General features: G+C 43.5%; 1 protein-coding gene across 6 annotated transcripts in view; it reads left to right on the forward strand.

The window, feature by feature from the left end:
• Positions 1 to 21,526, forward strand: part of FHOD3 (formin homology 2 domain containing 3) — a 464,855-nt gene that overhangs the window by 343,613 nt on the left and 99,716 nt on the right. For 2 of the 6 annotated variants that reach the window (XM_077900507.1, XM_077900508.1), the window contains exons 11-14: positions 712 to 804; positions 3,835 to 4,176; positions 4,603 to 4,674; positions 9,626 to 9,733. In XM_077900507.1, the coding sequence (XP_077756633.1) occupies positions 712 to 804; positions 3,835 to 4,176; positions 4,603 to 4,674; positions 9,626 to 9,733 (615 nt within the window). The remainder of the gene's footprint in view (positions 1 to 711; positions 805 to 3,834; positions 4,177 to 4,602; positions 4,675 to 9,625; positions 9,734 to 21,526) is intronic. The other 4 variants (XM_077900509.1, XM_077900510.1, XM_077900511.1 and 1 more) reach the window with 3 other exon arrangements.

A 21,526-nucleotide genomic window follows, 5' to 3' on the forward strand; every position in this document is an offset into this window, starting at 1 on the left:
TGTTGTGGGATTACCACCCCCTCCCTTGCCCTCACCCAACTCTACTCTCCTTGGATTGCTTTCGGTCACAGGCAGGCTTCCTCCACTAGTAGCTACACACTTAGGGGACCCTTACAGTGACTCATCCCTAAGAGCTCCAGGAGAAATCCCAGGGGTGACACTGTAGACTCTACCAGGACCACGTGTCCATCCTTGAAGTGGGAGTGGATCAGTCACCTGCACCACGTTTACCGGGAAAGAGGATGTAAAAACCATGTGTTCCCCATGGGGGTAAGTGCTGGATTGGTCTGACCCTCAGTCGTTTCTAACTGAGAGGGGTGCAGCGAAGTGGGGGCTCTATGCTTTCTGCAGGAGCTGGACATGGCTGAGAGCATTCGCTGCATGATTCTGGGTGGAGGAGGCCGCCACCACAGAGGCCTGCCCAAGGCCAGGAGCTGCTCTGAATCCCATCTGAGGGGTGCAGGGCAGTGGCCTCCAGCCAACTTGACAGAGAAACTTGGCCCGTGCGGGGTTATTATATCTCTACCCACATTCGAGTTTCCTCACCTCAGAACTTTCTCCTCTCTCCTAGCAGACTGAGTGTGTTCTTTTCATTTCAGCCAGCTGGAGTGTGTCGTTGTGTTCTGTTTTTGCTCATCTTCCTGTTTGTAACGTTTATCTCGTTTTTCCATCTTGTGTCTGTGCATTTCTCTTTTCCTGGCCTTGTCTTAGGGAAGAGGAGGAGGAGGAAGAGGAGCAGCCAGTCACGGAGCCCAATTCAGAGGAAGAGAGAGAGGACGATGCCCCCTGTCAGGGCAAGGACAGGTACCGAGCCTGGACCCTCCCAGGCTCCCACTAATAGCCCGAGGTTCCTTCCGGTTAGATGGTTTGCAGCCACCTTTCAGAAATCTCCTTTCCTCACTGGCTCCCACTGGCAAATCTTTACCCTGAACACAGAGCCACACAGTGACTGGTTTTGAAGAAATCACTGAGCATGTGTTGGTTAGAGAACTGCACTTCCCCTTCCTTACCATGCTTTACAGAAAAATCACGTAGCTGGCTTTCTCCCTGCTGTTCCCTTCCTCCTTAGTGTTCTGGCTTAGATGGGCAGTGACTAGAAGGGTGTTCACATCTGCTCAGAAAATGTTATTAACCCTTTCAGCATTGTCGGAAGGATAATTGCATGTTTCCCCTTCTTCCTATTAATTTTACCAATGTAATAGCTGCTAAAATGTGTGGGTAAATGACTGCATTAATGATGTGGGTTTGCTTTTTTATCCAAGTATTTGGACAGGAGTCTGTTTCACCCGATGCAACCTAGAAAAATTTCCCATTATCTGTTTTCACACCGAGAATAAGTAACACAATTCTACAACCTTTTTTTTTTAAATTTTATTTATTTATGATAGTCACACAGAGAGAGAGAGAGGCAGAGACATAGGCAGAGGGAGAAGCAGGCTCCATGCACCGGGAGCCCGACGTGGGACTCGATCCCAGGTCTCCAGGATCGCGCCCTGGGCCAAAGGCAGACGCCAAACCGCTGCGCCACCCAGGGATCCCCCAATTCTACAACCTTTTGAGGGAGTTTACTGTCTTCTGCTCATGCTTTCTGTCTTCAGGAGTATTAATAGATATAGGCTCCTGGCAGTTATTTTTTGATTTTATAGATTCCCAAAATAATATATTTATAAAAAATAAAAATTGATCACAGGTAATTTCATGTTCTAACATTCAAAAGTTGAATTTTTTTTTTCATTTAACTGATTACCACAGCCAATTGATATTTTTACTGTTTTTCCACAAATAAGCAAAAATCAAAGAGGTCTTGGATAAATTAGGGTAAAAAATTCTTTCTTATGAACTTCAAAGTCAACATGATTCTTTGCTGCCTGGCCTCTTTCCCCAGACACCAGTGGCATAAAAGTGGTCCATTTGGACGCACCGACACACCCACAGCTCCCAGGGCCATGGAATCCTATCTAATCTGAGAAACTAGTGATTATTTCCCTGCTTTGGAAACATCAGGGAAGAAGCCAACAGGGTGCGGTGTGGAGAGAGGAAAAGAATGACCTGGTGACAAAGAGTGAGCCATGTGTGTCAGAATGAGGGGGGAGAAAGGTGGAGAAAGGTTGTCATTAGCCAGAGCCCCTCACCTACGTGGAGCTGCTGATGCCTGGGGGTAAAGATAATCAGCTAGGTGTGCTCTGAAGAGGGAGGAAGTTTCGTTGATAGTCACATATTAGGTTGTAAATTAGCCGCAGAATATCATGTAGACCCTCAAAGAACACACTGGTTTGGCTCCATATGTGCTTAAATGTACACGTTCTGTCCCACCCACACAATCACCACTCCCAGACCCCCTCTCCACTCCCACCCACCACCCCCCCCCCCCCCCCAGCTACTCTCATGGTATATAGCACCTAGGACCAGATAGAAGAAGCTGGCTGGAAAGGGCAACCTTTGAAGCATCCCTCTTGATGTTGTATTGTCGTTTCATTTATATAAGGTTGTTATTTACATGGGTAGGTGTTGGCTTATTGCTCTGAAGGCTCTTTTTTCCTATATGACCTGATGCTGGAGGCACCCTTGATCAAACTACTGTTAGGCTTTCCCGTTTTAGGAAATAAAGTTGTGCATGTTGAACACCGGGGCTTGGTCTTGACAGTAACTGAGGTACTCCTGAACATTGAACTGGATGTATTTATTCCTTGGCATAATCTGATCATACCTTAAAGTGATGAGAAAGATGCTGCTTACTTCTCTTGGGTTGGTGTCTTCCACTGCTTGTTCTGCCTACTGGCTGCTGCTTTGTGTGTGCATGCCACGTGTGCCCGCTGTGTGTACATGCCACGTGTGGCAGGCCTGGGCTGGGCACTGTGGTGAGGTCTCATCTCATCCTCCCATCAAGCCAGGGGAACTGGTATGTCCCTGCCCTTCTATACAGATGGAGCTCGGAATTTGAGGTAGAAAAGAAAATCGTTCACCTCCCATTCCCAAATGGGCATGCTGGAGAGTCAAATTCTCTGGGAGAGGGACCATGGTTTTTGAAAAATGCAGAGTTTAACAGATTTTTCAGGTTCCAAGAGTGTACGTCAAAAGATCTAAGTGGTCCAAATCCAAACCTGTGAAGATGGAAAAGTTTTAAAACTGTGGCAGGACTGGGCTGCTGAAGGAGTCCAGATGTCTAGGGCATAGTTGTAGAGGTGGGTTGTGGAAAAAGTGTGAAGTGGGTAAAATTTGACTCTTATTTATTTAACATTTATTTAAATTTATTGTTATTTATTCATTATTTATGTATTATTTATTTAACATTTTATTTTCTGGCGGTTTGCATTGCTTGCTGGCATCTCTTCTCCTTTGTCCTTTTCCATACCTTGCTTTTGACAAAGCACCTGAAAGCAGGGACCTAAAGGCTATGAGGCTTGGGGGATACCGTTTCGTCAAGGCTGGGCTTTATAGGAGGAGGACAGAACCTTGATTTGATCAAGAGAAAGAAATGAAGTTCCAACTTTGGAAATTTAGGGGCCAGTACAGTCAGTGGGGGAGAAACTGGGGAGGCTGGGAGCTGCTGAAGAAGAGCTCTGGGGGCTCCCGAGTACCGAGGCCAGCCTGGTTCTTGGGAATGTGTCTTTGATTTTGGCAAGTCTGGCATCCCAGATTGACAAGCTCAGGGCGCCAGGATCGTAGAGCAAACCAAAGCTTCTGGTGATGGGCTTTTATGCTGCAGTTCAAGAAACCTAGCTGGACCCTGGAGTTAAGTGGCCATAACGGTAGTGGGGTTTCTGTGTCTTTTTCTCCTTCCTAACCTCTGCTTCCCTTTCCTTCCCCCACTTCCCTTCTTCCCCACTGGGTCAGCAGAGAAGCCGGACCTGCCTCGGAGCAGAGCCCCGCAGGAGAGGATGCTGCTCCTGAGAGCTCCACCCTGTCGAGTGCCACCTCGCAGGGAAAGTGGCTTCCAGCCAGCACGATGGCAGTGGGGAGCCCCTTGCACGGCTCTGGGCCTGCCCGCCTGTCACCGCCCCTGCCCCCTGCCTCTGCCTCCCGGCCCTCCGCCGCGCCTGGGCCCCTGAAGGCATCACCAACCATAGAAAAGCTGCCCTATGTGCCCCACAGCCCTTTCCACCTCTTCTCCTACGACTTTGAGGACTCGCCCTTGTCCACCAAGGAAAAGGAGGCTGAGTCCCAGAAGGAAAGCAGGTAGATCCAGGCTCCAACCCCCTGCAGGCCTGTGTGAGTTTAATCTAGGGAAGGAGACCCAGCATGTTGACTGTACCCTCCCATCCGGCTTGCCTTCTGCTGTGTTTGTGTGGAGTCCGGTCCAAGCAGGGGGCAGTTGAGGCCTAACCGAACTCTCCAACTACTAACTAACTAACTACCAGTATTTAGGCAAGAGACAGAAGAGAACTGTCACCTGTTTGAATCAAAGAGCTCTTCTGTTACAATATGATTACTAAAAATAGATGTTTAAGCATACCGTTTTAAACAATATGCATGGCCTAACAAAATCTAGACATTTTGCACCTACCCATGTGGCGGGGGTCTTGTTTGACCTGCAGAATGCAGCGGAGTGTTCTGCTGTCTGTCCGTGCAGTGGTTTCAGTGGAACTTTCCTTCCCTTAACAGTCCTGATTCTCCCCACTTGAGCGCCTATTCTGCCTCTGAGCCTTACAACTTCCGGTCTTTCTCTTCCAATAGGTGGGTGTCTTTATTTTCTTTCCCTTTTCTTTTTTCAAAAGATGTTTTTTATTTATTCATGAGAGACATAGAGAGAGAGAGAGAGGCAGAGACACAGAGGGAGAAGCAGGCTCCACGCAAGGATCCTGATGTGGGACTGGATCCCAGCACCCCGGGATCATGCCCAGAGCCAAAGACAGATGCTCAACTGCTGAGCCACTCAGGCGTCCCTCTTTCCCTTTTCTATAGCTTTCTGTTTTTATTCTAATGTCTGCGTTTTTTTCTTTCAAAGACTCCTTGTAGCTCCCCATGAGATGGCAAGCAGTTGCAGTGTGAGTCCCTTCGTAGGCGTTCATGCAACTACATTATTTAAGTGTGAGCACTACAATAATTCAGGTAGAAATTGGAGAGAGGAGCAGAGGGAAGGAGGTGTGCAAATCCAAACTGCACAAGGAATTTTTAACAGAGGCTTGTCACGTGCCTGTGTGCCTGCCTTCCACTGCTGCCTGGGTTGGGGGTTCTCTGCAGAGTGAGGAATGGGAAATAGAGGGTTGGAATATTTTGAACAATCCATTATCTGAAATCACTGATTGATAATATGGATGGCCACTCCCATCTTAGAGTAATAATCGTTGAGAACATTGATCTTATCTATTTATTTATTATGAGTCAGGCCCTCTGCTTGCCATGAAATTAGCATCCTAAAGTATTACTTCATGCTAAGAGGTAGGTTCTGTTATTAGCTGTTATTTACATGAGGAAACAGGCACAAAGACCTAGGGAAGTAGAGAGCGCTTTCTACCCCAAGCATCCTGCTCCAGGTTCTGGTCCTAACTTGTATGTTGTATAGGCCCCTCTTTTAGGCAGTCTGTCTCTCTCCTTCCTGGGGTCATCTACACAATAGCTTCAAACACCAGGCCCGAACCATGGCTGCTCCCTGCCAGGGGTTCTTCAGGCAAGTCCTCCTCAACGAAACACTTTTGTCAGAGCCCATGTTTGGGGGACTCGTGGCCTGGGTGCTCAGCAAGAATTTACGTCTTGTTTTGAATAAAAGCATAGAGGAGCCAGACTCGAAAAACAGCTCTTGCACACCACAAAGAAGAGGTCTTGCATACCAGTTGCAACGAGTATCAGACGTTCCATCTAATAAATAGAAGAATTAATCTAGAACTCTGATCATCAACCTTTCTGCTTACATAAAACCTAAGAATGTTTTGAAACTTCCCTCAAAATTTTATTAAAGATTTATGTATTTATTTTGAGACAGAGAGGGAAAAGAGCATGCACATGTGGAGATGGGGAGAGGCACAAAGGGAGAGAATCTTCCAGCAGACCTCCTGTTGATCAGGGAGTCCAAGTCAAGGCTCAATCCTAGGACCCTGAGATCATGACCTGAGCTGAAACCAAGAGTTGATGCTTAACCAAATGAGCCACCTATTACCCCATATTTCCCTCAGAGTTTTAAACAGCCTGTCTAAGGACCACCTGAGTGGCTCAGTGGTTGAGTGTCTGCCTTTGGCTGAGTTCGTGATCCTGGGGTTCTGGGATCCAGTCCTGTGTCGGGTTCCCCACAAGGAGCCTGCTTCTCCCTCTGCCTATGTTTCTGCCTCTCTCTGTGTGTGTCTTATGAATAAATAAATAAAATCTTTAAATAAAAATCAAACAGCCTATCTAAAGTTTTTTGTGAGGAGTTTAAAGAGTTGTAAAAGATGTAATTTGTCTATCATATGTGCTTCAAATTCATTTTTGTCAGAACCTGGGGGTTTCAGATTTAAACAATAAGATTCTAGGAAACACCTACATATGCCTGATTGACAAAACCTGTCCTCAGACAAATGAGACTGAATTTCTATCAGAAAAAGTCTGACATCATATTTCTATTCAAATATGCACACGTCCCTGTGACAGCCATCTCACTTCTAGAAATGAGAAGCAAAACTTGACAGGCAATCAAGTATTTTCCCTAGAAGTGGAAGGAAATCATGGAAGGGGAGGCAGGAGAGCAGAACTTGGAGACCCTACGAGTGGCCACAGGCAGACCCATTTTAAGAAGAGAGCAGATACAGAACTTGTGGCTTTGAATGTCATTTCCTCTCATTTCCAGGATGGCTTCGTATGCCTGCAGGAGTGTGTGAGCTCCACTTTGAACACCATCAAACTATAAGTTCTCTATGAGTCTCTTCTAGGTCTAAAATTGTGGGCTTACTGGATCTTTCACATGATTTTTATGGAGCACATCCAACACGGCTCTTATGTCTCCAAGAGCATTATCTCTGTGCAAGTTAAGAGCTGTACATTTGACTGGAATAGAAATAACTTGGCAACATCTTCTTTCCCAGCAGGGTGGTGTTAGCCCATGATGGTGATTCTGGACTTTCTGGTGATGGTCTTCCAGCCTCTGATGGGGCCTTCCTGGGCCCAGATTCCTCCCGCTTGGTCTTGCTTATAGTCCTGGGGGATGGGAGGAATAGAAACATATATGTCGCTGGAATCAATCAAATTAAGAAAAACAGCTTCATGCTTGTACATAAGGATTGTCTTATATTTAAGTGAGAGATTTTTACAATGTTTAATCATTTGACAGGAATTTGAATGCTGTATAAATATTGTTTGTACCTATTAATTTTCTCATATTCACTCACTGTGGTTTTCATGGAGTCTGTACAGCTCAGTGGCTGATGGCAACTGAGCCCATTAGAGTAGATAACCAACCAGTTAGTCAGTGTAAAGAACCAAAGGAAAAAAAGTACAGTGAACTGAGTGAATTGTATGATCCAGTTTGTTTGGCTGAAATTAAGAGGCAAAACTGAACAGACTGTGAGGTATGTGGATTAATTGCTCAGCCATTAGAAAAACCAAAGCGGGGGAATATATGTTATGCTAGTTTTCATTTCCATCATATCATTTAAACTCAATTTTCGTAAAATAATCCAGTTAAAACATTCTACAAGATGTCCACATTGGGTCAGAAGGGGATTGTTTTAGATGCTTGCTGGGTGATACAGGTCTGAAGCCTGGGCACCGGGCCTTGGCTCCCTGAGGACTCAGAGATCCTGATGGCAGCCTCCTTCCCTGCCCACATCACAGTGCCCTCTGCCCACTTCTCTTCCTCTTCTTCGCTCCTGAGCTTTTTTTCCCCTTTCTCTGCTGCTTCCTTTCTTTCTATGTTCTTATCCTTTGCTTTTCTGCCTCCTCCATGCCCTATGGTTTGGGAGCACTCTCAAAAAATCAAACCAACCCTCCCATGGAGAAGCAGTTAACCTGTTAGACATATAGCCATGTTGGGTTTTTATTTTTAATTTTATTTTTTTGTTCTTTAAAAAGATTTTATTCATTTATTTGACAGAAAGAGCGAGCGAGCCCAAGCAAGGGGAGGAGTAGAGGGAGAGGCAGAAGCAGACATCCCACTAAGCAGGGAGCCTGATGTGGGGCTCGATCCTAGGACCCTGGGGTTATAACCCGAGCCAAAGGCAGACACTTAACCGACTGAGTCACCCAGGCACCTGCATATTGGGTTTTTCAAAGAGAAAAGAAAAGGAATGCCCAGAAACCAAGTCCCATGAAGGTGATGTGCTAACTGAGGAGGACGATGGGATAAAAACTCGTGATCTGAGTCTTCATCTGCCTCGTGGCATGCCTAAGTGTTAAGCATGGGCCTGACATGTGATACCAAGAAAACACAAAGAGCAGACTTAGCCGCACAGGATAGATGTGGAGTAATACAAATATTTTATTTTTCATTGTATTACTGTAATTTATGAAAGCAAATGGAAAAGATCTGTCTATATTCCACTTTTTAAAATAGACGGCCTGTTTTTAATTTTTTTTCTGTCCATAGCTTTTGGTCTTGGGGTATATTTTCATACAGTTCTAATCTAACTTTGTATAAATATTATATTCTTATGTTTTACTTCAACCTGTATATAAACATTTCCCCTACTATTACATACAGAATTGGTGATCATTTTTAATGGTTGTATAATATCCCATTGACAATTAATATATCACACTTTTTAGCCATTCTTGCCTTGTTACCTGGTTGGGTAACTTCCAGTTTTTCCACCATGATTTTAATAATGCTCCAGTGAGTACCACCACAGATGACATTTTCCATACGCAAATAACCCTAAGAGTATGTTATCTTCCCTTAAGTAGGCTTACTCTGTGAAAAGATATCCATATTTGAGGTTAAGTTGCTTCCCAGAATAGTTCATGCTGCTTTCTGCCAATGGGAGCTTGGACTGGATTCACTGTGTACGAGAAAGTCTTTGTGCACTTATATTACAGTGACCTGTGGGGTCCCACACACCCAATACAGTATCCTCAACAAGTTTAGGGAAAGTAGTTGGCCCTGCTTGTGGCTGACTAGGTTGAGAAGCAGACGTCATTGACTCTCATTATTTGTGACTAATCACGAGGGTCTGCTCCCCAACCCCCCCACCCCCCACCACAAGGGCTTCAAGTGATGATTTGTTTTCTGGGAATGTACTGAGTGATAATAGCTAAATGCAAACTGCTAAAGGACAGCTATTCTGAAAAACAGGAAACTCTAGAACTTTACAAATCCTGAAGCTTGTCGGAAATGACTGGGAAATGATAAAGGCTCATTGAAACCTTGTGGCTGTAACTTGATTTGAAAGAAATATTGGCTGGAAACATGAATAATACATGTACCTCTGGTCCACAGACCAGTCCAGAAGGTTCTAAGGACATTTTCTCCTTGGTACCGGGCACCTGATGAGATTTCATTTTGACATTGCTTCAGAAATACCTAAAGCAGCATTTTAAATAAGATGTTTGCTTAGCTAATCATTTGGTATTTTATACAGATCTTTGATGGATTTAATACTAGTTGTACCTGTTTTTCTTGCAAATATTAAGATAGTTTGCTAAAAGTTATTCGTTTACTGACTTGTACTCATTTCTCTGTCCTTCCACCCTCTTCCCCACCTTAAACTTCTGCACTATTTAGATACAACAGCTTTGGCAACACCTCTTATCACTCAAGACCTTCTGGATCGGCTGCGCCTGCCACCCCCACATCATCGCTTTCACCCCAACAGGAGGCCAAGCTGGAAAGGTAGGTTTTATAAGAAGTATGCTGATCACTGTCCTCAAGTGAAGGAAATCAGTTTGATTAAGAGTGACTAAAGGAAAAGTATAAATAAAAAGCATAATCTGAGGTATTTTCCTTTACATAATATAGTCCAGAGGCAAGAATATTTTGTTTTTCACACTATTTACAAAGTAAATATTTTATTAGAGGTGATATTTATCACTGTTGTCTCATCTCCCTACAGACTTCCCATAGAAAGTATAAAAATTTGTTCTCAAATATGTAAATGTGAGTGTTTTGATTGACCTATGAAACACTGTTCTAGAGTTTGTGGAAGGTCTGCATTTTTCCCTATAAATACCAGTTTTCACTTTTGAATGATTAATTCCATATAAATCAGAGGTAGTGAGCCCATTAAGCTAATTAATCCAGGACCTACCAGAAGAGAAAAGAATTGCATGGGTCCATGGAAGGAATGTAACTTGGCAAGAGTATTAACCCGCTAGAAATTAACTAATCATTACTTCTGGAAGCAAGTGATTGCACAAGGATGTGTTTACAAGGAAAAGGTAAGACCTGTAATTTTAGAACAATTAAGAACAGTTAACCTTATATGGCAAGAGTGCTGAGTTAGAGAAGACTGGCTAGAGTTCCAACATACTCACTGGGAAGCTATTTAATCCCTGAGGGTGAAGTGCCAGTTATGCCAACTCTTACCTGAGAGGGTGGTTTTGATGAGCCAATGAAAAGGTACCCATGAAAGTGCTGTGTGATCCCCACCGTGTGGGTCCAGTGGGAAGTGACAAAACGTGATGATAAGATATGACATCCAGCAGCTCATGATTGATCAGAAATCCAGACACGAGCAAATCACAGAGTTCCTTTGCCTCAAATTTCGAATTTAAAACAAACTCGACCTGTGTTCGAGACTCTGATCGTCTTCTGTGTATTCTGGAGTGTGTTTTGCTGAGTATGACTGTGTGATTAGAGATTTGGTTGGGATGGAGTGCAGATGAGACCTTATAGCCCCAGGAAGAGGGAGCTGTCCGATAAGCTTTATCTCGCCACACATCATGCTAATTTCTGAGGTGGCACACAAGCTCCACATTGTCAAAAATCTCAGATTCCACAGCCTAGCATGGCCCTGTGCTGAGCATATTTGGGCTTAGTTATGGTTTAGCAATAAGACAACAAGTGATTACCTTGAAGACACACTGTCCTTCACCCTAGGGTGCCTCTTCTTGGAATCAACTGAAATCACTTCTGGTCCCAGAGATTAAGAGGATCCTCGTCTTAAGGGATGCAAGGTCTTGGGCCAAAGTCAGGAATATTAGAGTCTTAGTGATATTACATCTCACCTCTTTACCTGCTAGGTGGACAGCTCCTTGGGAACAAGAACCAAGTCCCATTCATTGCTATATCCTCCCCTAGTACTTGGGGCCTGCCTCTGGCAGAGCCAGCACTAAACACTAGTTGAAGGATCAGATGAATTTACCCACTTATTGGTTGGAGAACAGTGTGGAGGTCCCTGAAGTTGACAAGTTATAAGAATGGGAAGTTTATAGGTTTCCAAAGCCCTGGGCTTTAGGGGAAATTTCCCCCAATTCCTAAACAGGAAGTTCTAGCCTCTCCCTACTTCCCATCCCCTGGAAACCCGGGTCCAGGTTTGAACTGGGAGGTCCAGGGGTACAGGCTCTGGAAACACTCCTGCCTGTGTCTCCTTCCCTGTCTGATCTGGCTGAGTGTCTTCTGAGACCTGGCGTGGGGTGGAAATGAGGATTAAAAGAGAAAGGATTGGGCTAGATCCCAGAGTGCCTGAGGAGAAGGCTGCCCTGGGGAAGAGGCTAGTCTTCATCCTGAGACCTCAGGAGCTGTTCGGGTTTTGAAGCAACTGGTGAGGTGTTCTAACACATCCATAAATGGAATCAGTGGGTTGAGGCCACAGGGACTGGGGCTACCAGAAGCTGTCTCTGAGTTTGAGACAGTTGACTATGCCCACCAAGGGCAGTGGCCATGGGGCTTGAGAAGAGCAGTGAGTTTGGGCCAACTTGGAGGAAGGTGGGAGCATGGGTAGCGGAAAGAGTGAGGGTTCAGGCTTGCTCAAACATGAGGAAGTTAGAAACTAGGAGCTTAGGCATAAGTTACTGGGAGAAAAACAAATTAAAGGTGGAGATGTTCATCCTGGGGCATGCAAGGCCTGAGGAGTCTATATGATACCAGGGGAAGTATCGCCTGGGGAGGTGTGGACTCAGTGGTCCGTGGCTTGAAGAAGGTACTGGCATGAAATCCCTCCAGGCAGCCTGTGTGCTGAAATCTGGTCACCAGATAAACCAATAACAGGGGCCTTTTCTCTCCTAGGTGGTCTGTTCTCTCTTACAGCACACTCTGCCACAGAAAGTTTTACACCTGTACCAGCTACTGTAGCCACCAGCAAGTAAAGCTTCAAAGAGGTTTATTACTTCCTTTACATTTGCATGGTTTTTTTCCAACTATCATTGTCTATGGCTTTGCAAAGCAATGTGATGAATCATTTGAAATATTAGATGTGCTGTTTCCTTATTAAGACCACCAAGCCCCCAGCCTGGCTGTGCTATCACACTTTAGTCTTTCTGGCTGGCTTATGTCTGTGACTATTAAAGAAAAAGAAGAGAGAAAGGGCCCCCCAACTCCACCTCATATTTATATACCATCACCCAAACGTACAATGTCAATTGTATTTATTAATATATAGTTTAATAGAGTTTAATTTTTCTTTTTCATTTTTGACAACTGGATTCTTTAGATATTACTCATAATCCACTTTCACACTGACAACTATTTTCTGCCCTATTGAGATACATGATTGTTTTTACTGAGGTTTATTCTTCCATAGAATTTGTAAGATTATTGAGATGTTATTATATACCCATAATTATTGAAGCCAAAAAGAAAAACTCAGGAAAAACGTACAAGTATTATCAACAGTAGATGCATTTTTGCAGTGAGAAACCACATCTTCTGTTAACATACTCCTGATGAATAAACAGCTTGTCAGGGTGCTGTGCAGTAGTGGAAAGATCTAGAATTCTATTCCCTTGATTTGGAAATGAGACTCCTTTCCCTGAACTCCTAGGACAATCAGGCCAACTAAAATACCCCTTCAGGAGGGTTGGGCCACTTAAAACCAGCCCACATATAACTGGGCATCATTGTGGACTTAGAGTTTTCATATTTTTCTCAAGCATTCTAGTACATTGGATGTTAATCAAATTTGGAATGATAAATTGACCTAGAAAGGAAGAACTGAAGAAACAATATGCAAAATTAAGACAAGGCAAGGGTATTATAATGAATCTATCTCCACATCTCCTATTACAGCTTCATTTAGAGGACTCTCTTTCAGCAACAGTGTAACATTAATTTTCATGAAATTGGACATTGAGTTGTGCCAAAACAAAAGAAAATAAGAAAACCAGAACTATTTGCAGAGGCCCTCAGGGACGCAAGATGCAACTGTTTAATTAAAGCAGACTTTCTAAATGCTTCGATTTTGAAATGTGCTTTTTGAGGGGCAATGTTCTAAGTATTTCTAAAAGAAAAAATTACAAGAATATTTGAACCATTCATATTGAGTATTCAAATAAAACAAACAAGCAAACAATAATTACGCCACAGCAAACATGTCTGGGAAGTCAGGAAGGGCAGAGCGCATTCTCTTTCCATCCCTGCAGTGACATCTCCATCTTGTGGGCCTTTTCAGAAATGCTGGCCAGATGCTTGTTTGCTGCAGTGGCCACAGTTACTACTGATGGGGCGTGGGGGGGTGGGTCGTGAGTTGAGTGCCTGGGGCTGAAGGTACTCTGAGGCCATCAGTCTTGGCGCTGAGCCTGGGGAGGACCCTGATAACGAGGTTGGGCTTGCACCTTGGAAGGGGCATTAGCAGGTGAACACGCTGAGTGCTCCAGGGAGCACACTGGAAGAACCCCAGGCCCAGATTTCAGGGGGCCAGGGAAGACTTCTTTGTGTTCACTGAGCTAAAACCTGAAGGATCAGTATGTACCTTAAGCAGTGATCCTGTTGTTCTCTCTTCCACTTACAACAGTGCCACTGGTTATTGGACATGACAATCACCTTCCTGTTTTACATGTTAATTATCAAGAGCCTTTAGAAAAGCTTGGGAACGTCTGCCCTCTGTAGCTGTTCCAGCAGTTTTTCCTATATCCTGGACGACAGTAAACCCACATATAAGTAATAGCACCTCCGTTGAGAGTAATAATACATTAATGAGGGATGAGTAAAGGATGCAACTTTAAATTTTATTTCTTTTTATATGGGCTTTATATGTGCACAATTTAGCATTTAAAAAGTGTAAATAGGGGGGCCCCTGGGCTCAGTTGGCTAAGCGTCTGCCTTAAGCTCAGGTTGTGATCTCAGGGTCTTGGGATCAAGTTCTGCATCGGGCTCCCTGCTCAGTGGGAAGTTTGCTTTTCCTTCTGCCTTTCCCACCTGCGCACTCTCTCTCTCTCTCTTTCTCTCTCAAATAAATAAATAAAAATCTTAAAAAAAAAAAAAAAAAGGTATGTGGGGGGATATACAATGAAACTGAAGGTCCCTCCCCAGAAGCACCTACAATTTCTTAGGTGTACTTTCAGATATATTTGATGTTCACATAAACATATGCATGTTTAATAATCTTTACACAAACAGTGATACACTATACAAATTATTCTGTGTTCTGCTTTCTCACTTAAAAAAATGTTTCCTGGTTCTTCCCACCACAGTACTTATAATTGTTGTGTTCTTTTTAATGGCTGCATCGTACTTTTTTCCTCTGGATGCTACTTCTTATACCCAATTCCATTTTGATGGGCCTCAGGGTTTTTGCTGTGAACAATGATATGGCAGTGTAATTCTTATATGTGTGGTTATCCATAGGATAATTTCCTAGAAATAGATTTAGTAAGTCAGTTGCTTATGCAAGAGAAATTTTGTCAAATTTCTCTTCATGAAGATTGTACCAATTTTACCAACCATAGTGTGTGAGAGAGCTTGCTTCCCCCATCCTCTTGCAAAAAGACCACTCAACTTCTCAGCCGTTGCTCATCTGAAAGCGAAGAATTATGTCATTAAAATTTAAATTTACACTTCTTGTGCTATGAGTGTGATTGAGCATGTTTTCATATGTCCACAAGCCTTTAATAATTCCTTTTCTGTGAATTTTTGGTTCATAGTCATTGAGTTCTTAATAAAGAACAAAGTCTGATTAAGAGTAGCAATTATTTTCTTCAAACATTGGTCTTTTTACTTCATTTCTGGTATTTTTGCCATGCAGAAAAATTTAAATTTTATGAGTTAAAAGTATTAATCTTTTTTGCTTTCTGGTTTTGTGTTCTTCATGAGGAAACCCTTTTCTCCCATACTTGCTTCTAGAATTTCTAGCTGCAATTTTCTAGCTGCAATTCTCAAATTGAAATATTTTATCTATCTGGAAGTTATTTTGGAATATAGTGTGAGACAGAGAACCACCTTAAATGTTTTCACTTGTTTGCATACCATTTATTGAGTAATCCATTATTTCCCTACTGATTTGTCATATACCTACCAGGATATAGGTTCATGTATGGGTCTGTGTTCAAACTCTTTCCTTAGGAGTGCCTCCATTTCCTGTCTTCTCTGGGGTTGTCAGGAGCTCTCCTTCCTCCCAATTCTTCTCTTTACCATCCAGCCAGTAGTCTTTGGAGCAGGACTGTATCATGTGCTACCTTGAAACAGTCCCATTATTTTTGTCATCCACTATTGTGCAGTTTCTTATGGTGATTGACAAATGGAATAGAGAATGCGGGGGGGTGGGTGGGCATTTGGGGAGCCTGGGGACCAAACACATAGGACTAGGAGAATGTGTGCCTGCTGTGCTGAGCAGTGACTTCTCCCAAGTCAAGCTCCCCCTTGTGGGATCTCCCTTCTATGACTCCCTTCAAAATCTGCCTCCACCATTGGTGTGGAAACCTCTTCCTCAGAATGAAGATGTCTGTTTCCATAGGCATTTCCTGCCTATTTACAGTTACTTCAGCTCTTGTATATTACTTGCCTGGCAGGTCTTTTGTCTGTTGCCCTGAGTGTAACTTGCTGATACCTGTGCCTTCCTCGTCCTGATTTCCTCCTTCATGTGGTCTATCTGTTCTGCATGGGTCCGCATGCTTGTGTCCTCTTGTTCTAGTTAGCTTTGGCTTTTATCATTTCTTGCCTTCACTAGTACCTACATGTGCCTTGAGGTTTTATTTGTTTGGCTTTCAAACCACTGCTTTTCCAAACATATGATTCATGTGTTTTTCTGGATCTCAAATGCTTGCTGGCTATGTTCCATCACTTGATCTATACGGTACTTTGTTAAAAATGGTGTTGGTGGAATCAAGAGCCCTACTGTCCAAAGGGGCTCCAGTTAAAGTGTTGCTTTTTTTTAATTTTTAAATTTAGATTGGTCAAAGTAGAATTAAATTTTTAAAAAATCCTCAAGCATCACTGAGAAAATCCTGAAAAGCATATAAATATAGGATAAAAGCCAATGCCTCATTACATGATCACAATTAATGGCACCAAGTCCATAACTGCCAATAGGAAATAAAAGGTACCAATGTGGACGAGTCCCTGCTATTCAAAGAAGTTGAGTTCTCTTTTTACATTGTTAACTTCCTACTTGCCTACTGCTAATTCCTGATACCAATCTTGTTATACACAATGAATTCCTGTAAGGCACAATGTGGTCCTGAATAATCGATTGTGTTACATCCAAAGTGCAGGAGGGGAGAAGCACCAGTGCTTTGGCCCAGTGAGTTTGCAGTAGGTCTGGCTCCCTAATGGCAGCTTCATGCAGTGACTCTGGGTATTTGGAAACTGTCAGCCCTCTGTCCCAGGAGGACTCTGAATCCTCAATAGACTTTGGAGATTCTTTCTCCCACATGTGTTTTGGAACTGACTGCTCACCATTCCTACTACCAGAGATTTAGTTCAATACCTGTGTCATGCCTGGACTATATATTGAGTGATACATGTCCTGAATGTGGATCTGAGCAGGTGATTTTTCCTGCTAAGAAACCTTGACTCTCACTATCAGTGAAGCCCAACTTGGTTAATATCACCAATAGGATCTCTCCTGTTTCGGTCCTGCATGCACCTTCCAGCTTCATCAGCCGTCATGTCTCGTATCCTCACTGTCGTCTAACCCCATGGAGATGCCACTGTGAACATACCGGGCTCTACTGAGGCCCCTTGCTTCAAATTTTTTCTGTTCTTTGGCTAACCTCTTTTTTAATCATTCACTTGATCCTTTTTATCCTCTAAGAGCCATGTGGGTGACATCTGTCCTATAAAACTCCTCTTCAGACAGGATGAATTGTAATATCTTTGTGGGTTCATGTACCCCTATTTCAGCTCTCAGCCCTTTGAATCATTAAACATTTATCCTTTGTCTCTAAAATGGGGCTCATGAATCTGCAGTGGTCTATGGTAGTAGACTTGGGTCCCACAAAGCCAAGGGATCAAGATGGTTAACTTTCCTAGACTGGCCCTTTTATTTTGAGACTTGGGGAATATCATTAAGACAAGCGGAACCATGCTCTATAGGGTCCACATTCCCATGACTTATCAAGAAACAGGTGGTTTTTTTTTTTTTTTTAATTTTTTTTTTTTTTTTTTTTCTTTTTGCAAGGAGGCACTTTGTGCTGAGCTCATTTTCCTTGCCTTCTCCTGTAGGACTTCTTTGCTGCTTCTTCACTGCTGTTGGGCAGCAGCCTTTTCTGTGTCCTGCATGAGATTCTCCAGCCTCCTGTTCACTGCCCTGCCCCATACCTCTTTGTCAAATAAACAGGTGAACAAATGTACGACCAGTTTTAACCTCACAGAATTCTGTTTCCTTCCTTTGGAAAGTAGGATTAGAATAGATTTTTTAAAAATTAAACAATTCTCTCATTCTCATTTATATAAAAGGTAAAGACACCAACTTTAAAGGGTATGTACTGTTACTCCATTGGGAAGTGAGAACAGTGTGTGTAACACTTAGCCTTTGGTGAGACCTCTAACAAGGAAATGCAAATGTCACTACTCAAAAGATTGCCGATGGAACCCCTACCCCGACAGAACTGTAGACACTCTATGCTGTGAGCTGAGCCCCTGTGTCACCACCTTTCTGTGCACCCTCTCCTTGTGGGTCCACCCCTGATGGTCCATTTTCTACTTGTCACTGGCTATCGTGGTCTTACATTAGCATTGTACAAAGATTACAGAGTGAAAAAGAGTAGAAACAAGGGAAGAGATTTCTCCCTCTGAGAGTGTACTCCAGGGTCCCATATCCCATTTCTCCCACTGCTTCCCACAAAGCCCAGCCATAAGTAAATAAGCTTTACCATTATAATGGTAGAGGTTGAGTTTCCTCCTGGGTTGATTTGAGAAAGAGTGTATGTGCATAGACAGATAGCAAGATATTTAGATAGGAAACCCCACCCCCATCCTTTCTTTCTAATCTTCGTATAGTGCCCAGTGCAAAACCAAGGTAGCCAGTGACAGCTGGAAACCTAGCCACTGGGGGCTGTACACCCTCCTACACACATATAAGGACTCCTATATTTCATTCAGTAAAGATTATCTCAGTGATCGGGATGTGCCACCCATGCTGGTATGGGACGTCGACATTGATTTAATCAGACCCTGCTCCTGGCTTCATCTGGCTTATACTCCAGTGGCAGACACAGAAGGTAAGCAAACCATCAGCAAATAGAGAGTCTCCATTGTAGCAAATTTTGTGAAGAAAATGAAATTTTGTAGAAGAGCTAGAGAGAAGCCATCAAAGTTGAGAGCCTAGCATAGATGCTCTATCCTCGTGAGGGACACCTCGGGTAACAGGTCTGGGAAACTGAGTCACCAATGTAAGACATGTTGCATTTTATCCCTAGGTTTGCCAGCTCTCATGGTGAGGTGAGCAAGCCCATTTAAATGAGGGAGATTTTTTCAAAAAAATTGAGTAAGTTGGGCAGTCCCAGTGGCTTAGCGGTTTAGCGCTGCTTTCAACCCAGGGCGTGATCCTGGAGACCCGGGATTGAGTCCCACATCGGGCTCCCTGCATGGAGCCTGCTTCTCCCTCTGTCTGTGTCTGTCTGTCTGTCTGTCTGTCTCTCTCTCTCTGTGTGTCTCTAATAAATAAATAAAATCTTTAAAAACATTAAGTCCACATCTTTTCTTCAAAACATAATCCTGAGCCGGAGGACTATGTTTAGAAGAGATTTGGTATTTAGAGAAGGGGTAGGCATGCATGGGAGGTGTAAGTTGGCCTGAAGAGGAGAGGAAGGTAGAAGATGGGGAGGATGGACCTCGGTCTGGGCCAGCAAGGCCAGGAAGCCATGGTACAGGAGGTACTGGTGGCAATCTGTGTTGTGGAACCTGCCAGGAGAATAGTTTAATTACGAAGCCACATTGAGGTGGCCCTGGGGCTGTGATGGGAAGACTGACCTCCTGGCTGGAGGACTCATTTGGTCTTCGACAGGAGAGTAGAATGTAAAAATGAACTGGCAAGAACTGCTATGAGCCTGAGGCCAGGGCCCGCAGAAGGGGCTGGGGGCCAGGTCAAAGCATGACACCATGTAGGCCTAGAGGAATGGCAGCAAGCCGTGCGCATGAGCGAATGCAGTCTCCGGGGCCTGCTGCATGACCTCTCTGTTCCCTCCTGTGCCTGGGAAGCTCAGACCTGTGCTGAAGCACTGTGTGACAGGCTGGAGAAGGCAAAGCAAAAGGAAGCCTTAAACTCATGTCCTCATCTTTGATGCAGATGTCTCTGGGATTGTAGGAGTGATGATGGAGAAAAGTTGCCTGTTTCTTGGGGCTGCCTCCGGTGCTTGCTCATTTCATCTTGAGAGCTGGGATGTAGCCCTGAAGTGTGAAAGAAGATTCTGACATCTCCTCATTTTAGGACAAGCAGGCGCCTTTTATACCTAAGCATAACCCAGAGTTACCTCTTCTCCTCTGATCGTTAGATCAGGTGACCCCCAATTTCATAGCCAGGTTGTGAGGACAACCTGTGTTCTACATTGTTGAATTGCCATTTTATTACTGTTTCTTGACCTCTATAATCTTCATATTAAATTATCTACTTGAAAATTAAGTAATAATTTCAAATATCAGATAATTTATTAGCTTACTTTGACTTTTGTTACTATTTCACTAGAGATAATGTTATGAAATAAAAAATGTTGAGGATCTGCTCCTTTTACAAATAGAACTTGTACTTAACTCAGACTTACCAAAAGGAGTGTGTGTGTGTTTAAACAGCTTTTTTAGTGTAATTGACATAAAAAAGTTGAGCAGAATTTTCGACGTTAAGTATGCATGTGAAACCATTATTGCAATTGAGATAAGGCAAATATCCATCAGCCCAGATATTTTCTCATGCCCTTTTGTGATTATGGCTGCCACTCCCTGTCCCAGACAACCACTGGTCTGCTTTCTGTCCATAGAGATTAGTTTACACTTTTTAGAGTTTTATATAAATGTAATCATGCCGTATGTACTCTTAGGGAGGGGTTGGCTTCTTTCAATTAACATAACTGTTTTGAAATCCATTCATTTGTATGTTTCAATACTTCATTCCTTTTTATTGCAGACTAGTACTCCATCGTATAGACATACCACAGTTTATCTGTTTACCTGTTGATGGACATTTGAGTTGTTTCCAATTTTTGGCTATGAACATTTGTTTGCAAGTCTTGGTATGGAAATGTGCTTTCATTTCTCTTGGTTAAATACCTAGAAGTGAAGTGGCTGGGTCATATAGTAGATGCGTGTTAAGCTTTTTAAGAAATTGCCAAGCTGTCTTCCAAAATGGTTTGTACACCAGAGTAATACGGCCTCATAAAATGAGATGGAATGTATTCCTTCCTCTTGGACTTTCTTTAAGACATTGGTCAACACTAGGGGTCTGGCCTAACAGGCTTGTTTAAATGCCCAGCTCTGCTGTATCCCAAATGTGACTCCTCTGCCTCTGTTTCCTCATCTATTAAGGAGAGAAAAATGAAACTTCGTCCAGGAGGTTGTAGGGTTAGAAGAACCATTTCACATAAAATAATTGCGAAACAGTATTGTCTTCATAAATGGTAATTGTTATTACCGACCACATTTCAGTGAAATGGAGTTCCTGTTTCAGACATCCTGGCGAGGGAGGCTTTAACCAGATGGGTTTCTGAGGCAGCCCCTGGAGCCTGGTATGGCCAAGATTAAATGTTGCAATTCCTCTCACTCAGAGTATATCATCCGCTCCATTGCAAAATCACTCTCTCTCGCTCCTCTCCACCTGCATTCTTAGGTGGCTTCACTCGGCTGCTGTTGCCTGGGGTGTAACTTATATATGACTTCAGCTTTCCAGGTGCGTTGTGGGGTGGCACGCAGTCCCAGTGACTCACCCAGCTGGAAGCCACAGTGGGAAGATTCAGATCGAATCCCAGCCCAGTCTAGCCTCTCAGGCCGGGAACTGCCAGTGTCCTATTCCAGATCTAGCCTTGGGGACTGCAGCTTAGCTTTTTCTCTGCATTTAGAGGTTTTAGGCTCCCAACATAAAATGACATATGTCGTGTACCCATTATGACACAAATGCTGTTCTCAGCAGGCTTATACATAAACTGTCATATTAACCTTACAGTGCTTCAGGAGTTGCAAGTATTATTACCACCATTTTACAAACAAGTAAACTAGGCTCACAGGTGTTCAGTGGTTGGCCATGCTCAGGTTTTTCTCTAAGCCTTGTGCTCATTCCTTTTCACCATAGCACTTCATCACAGCAACTTCCAATCATTGTTAAGT

This window comes from Canis aureus, chromosome 6, assembly GCF_053574225.1.
Source record: "Canis aureus isolate CA01 chromosome 6, VMU_Caureus_v.1.0, whole genome shotgun sequence".
Lineage (NCBI taxonomy): Eukaryota > Metazoa > Chordata > Mammalia > Carnivora > Canidae > Canis > Canis aureus.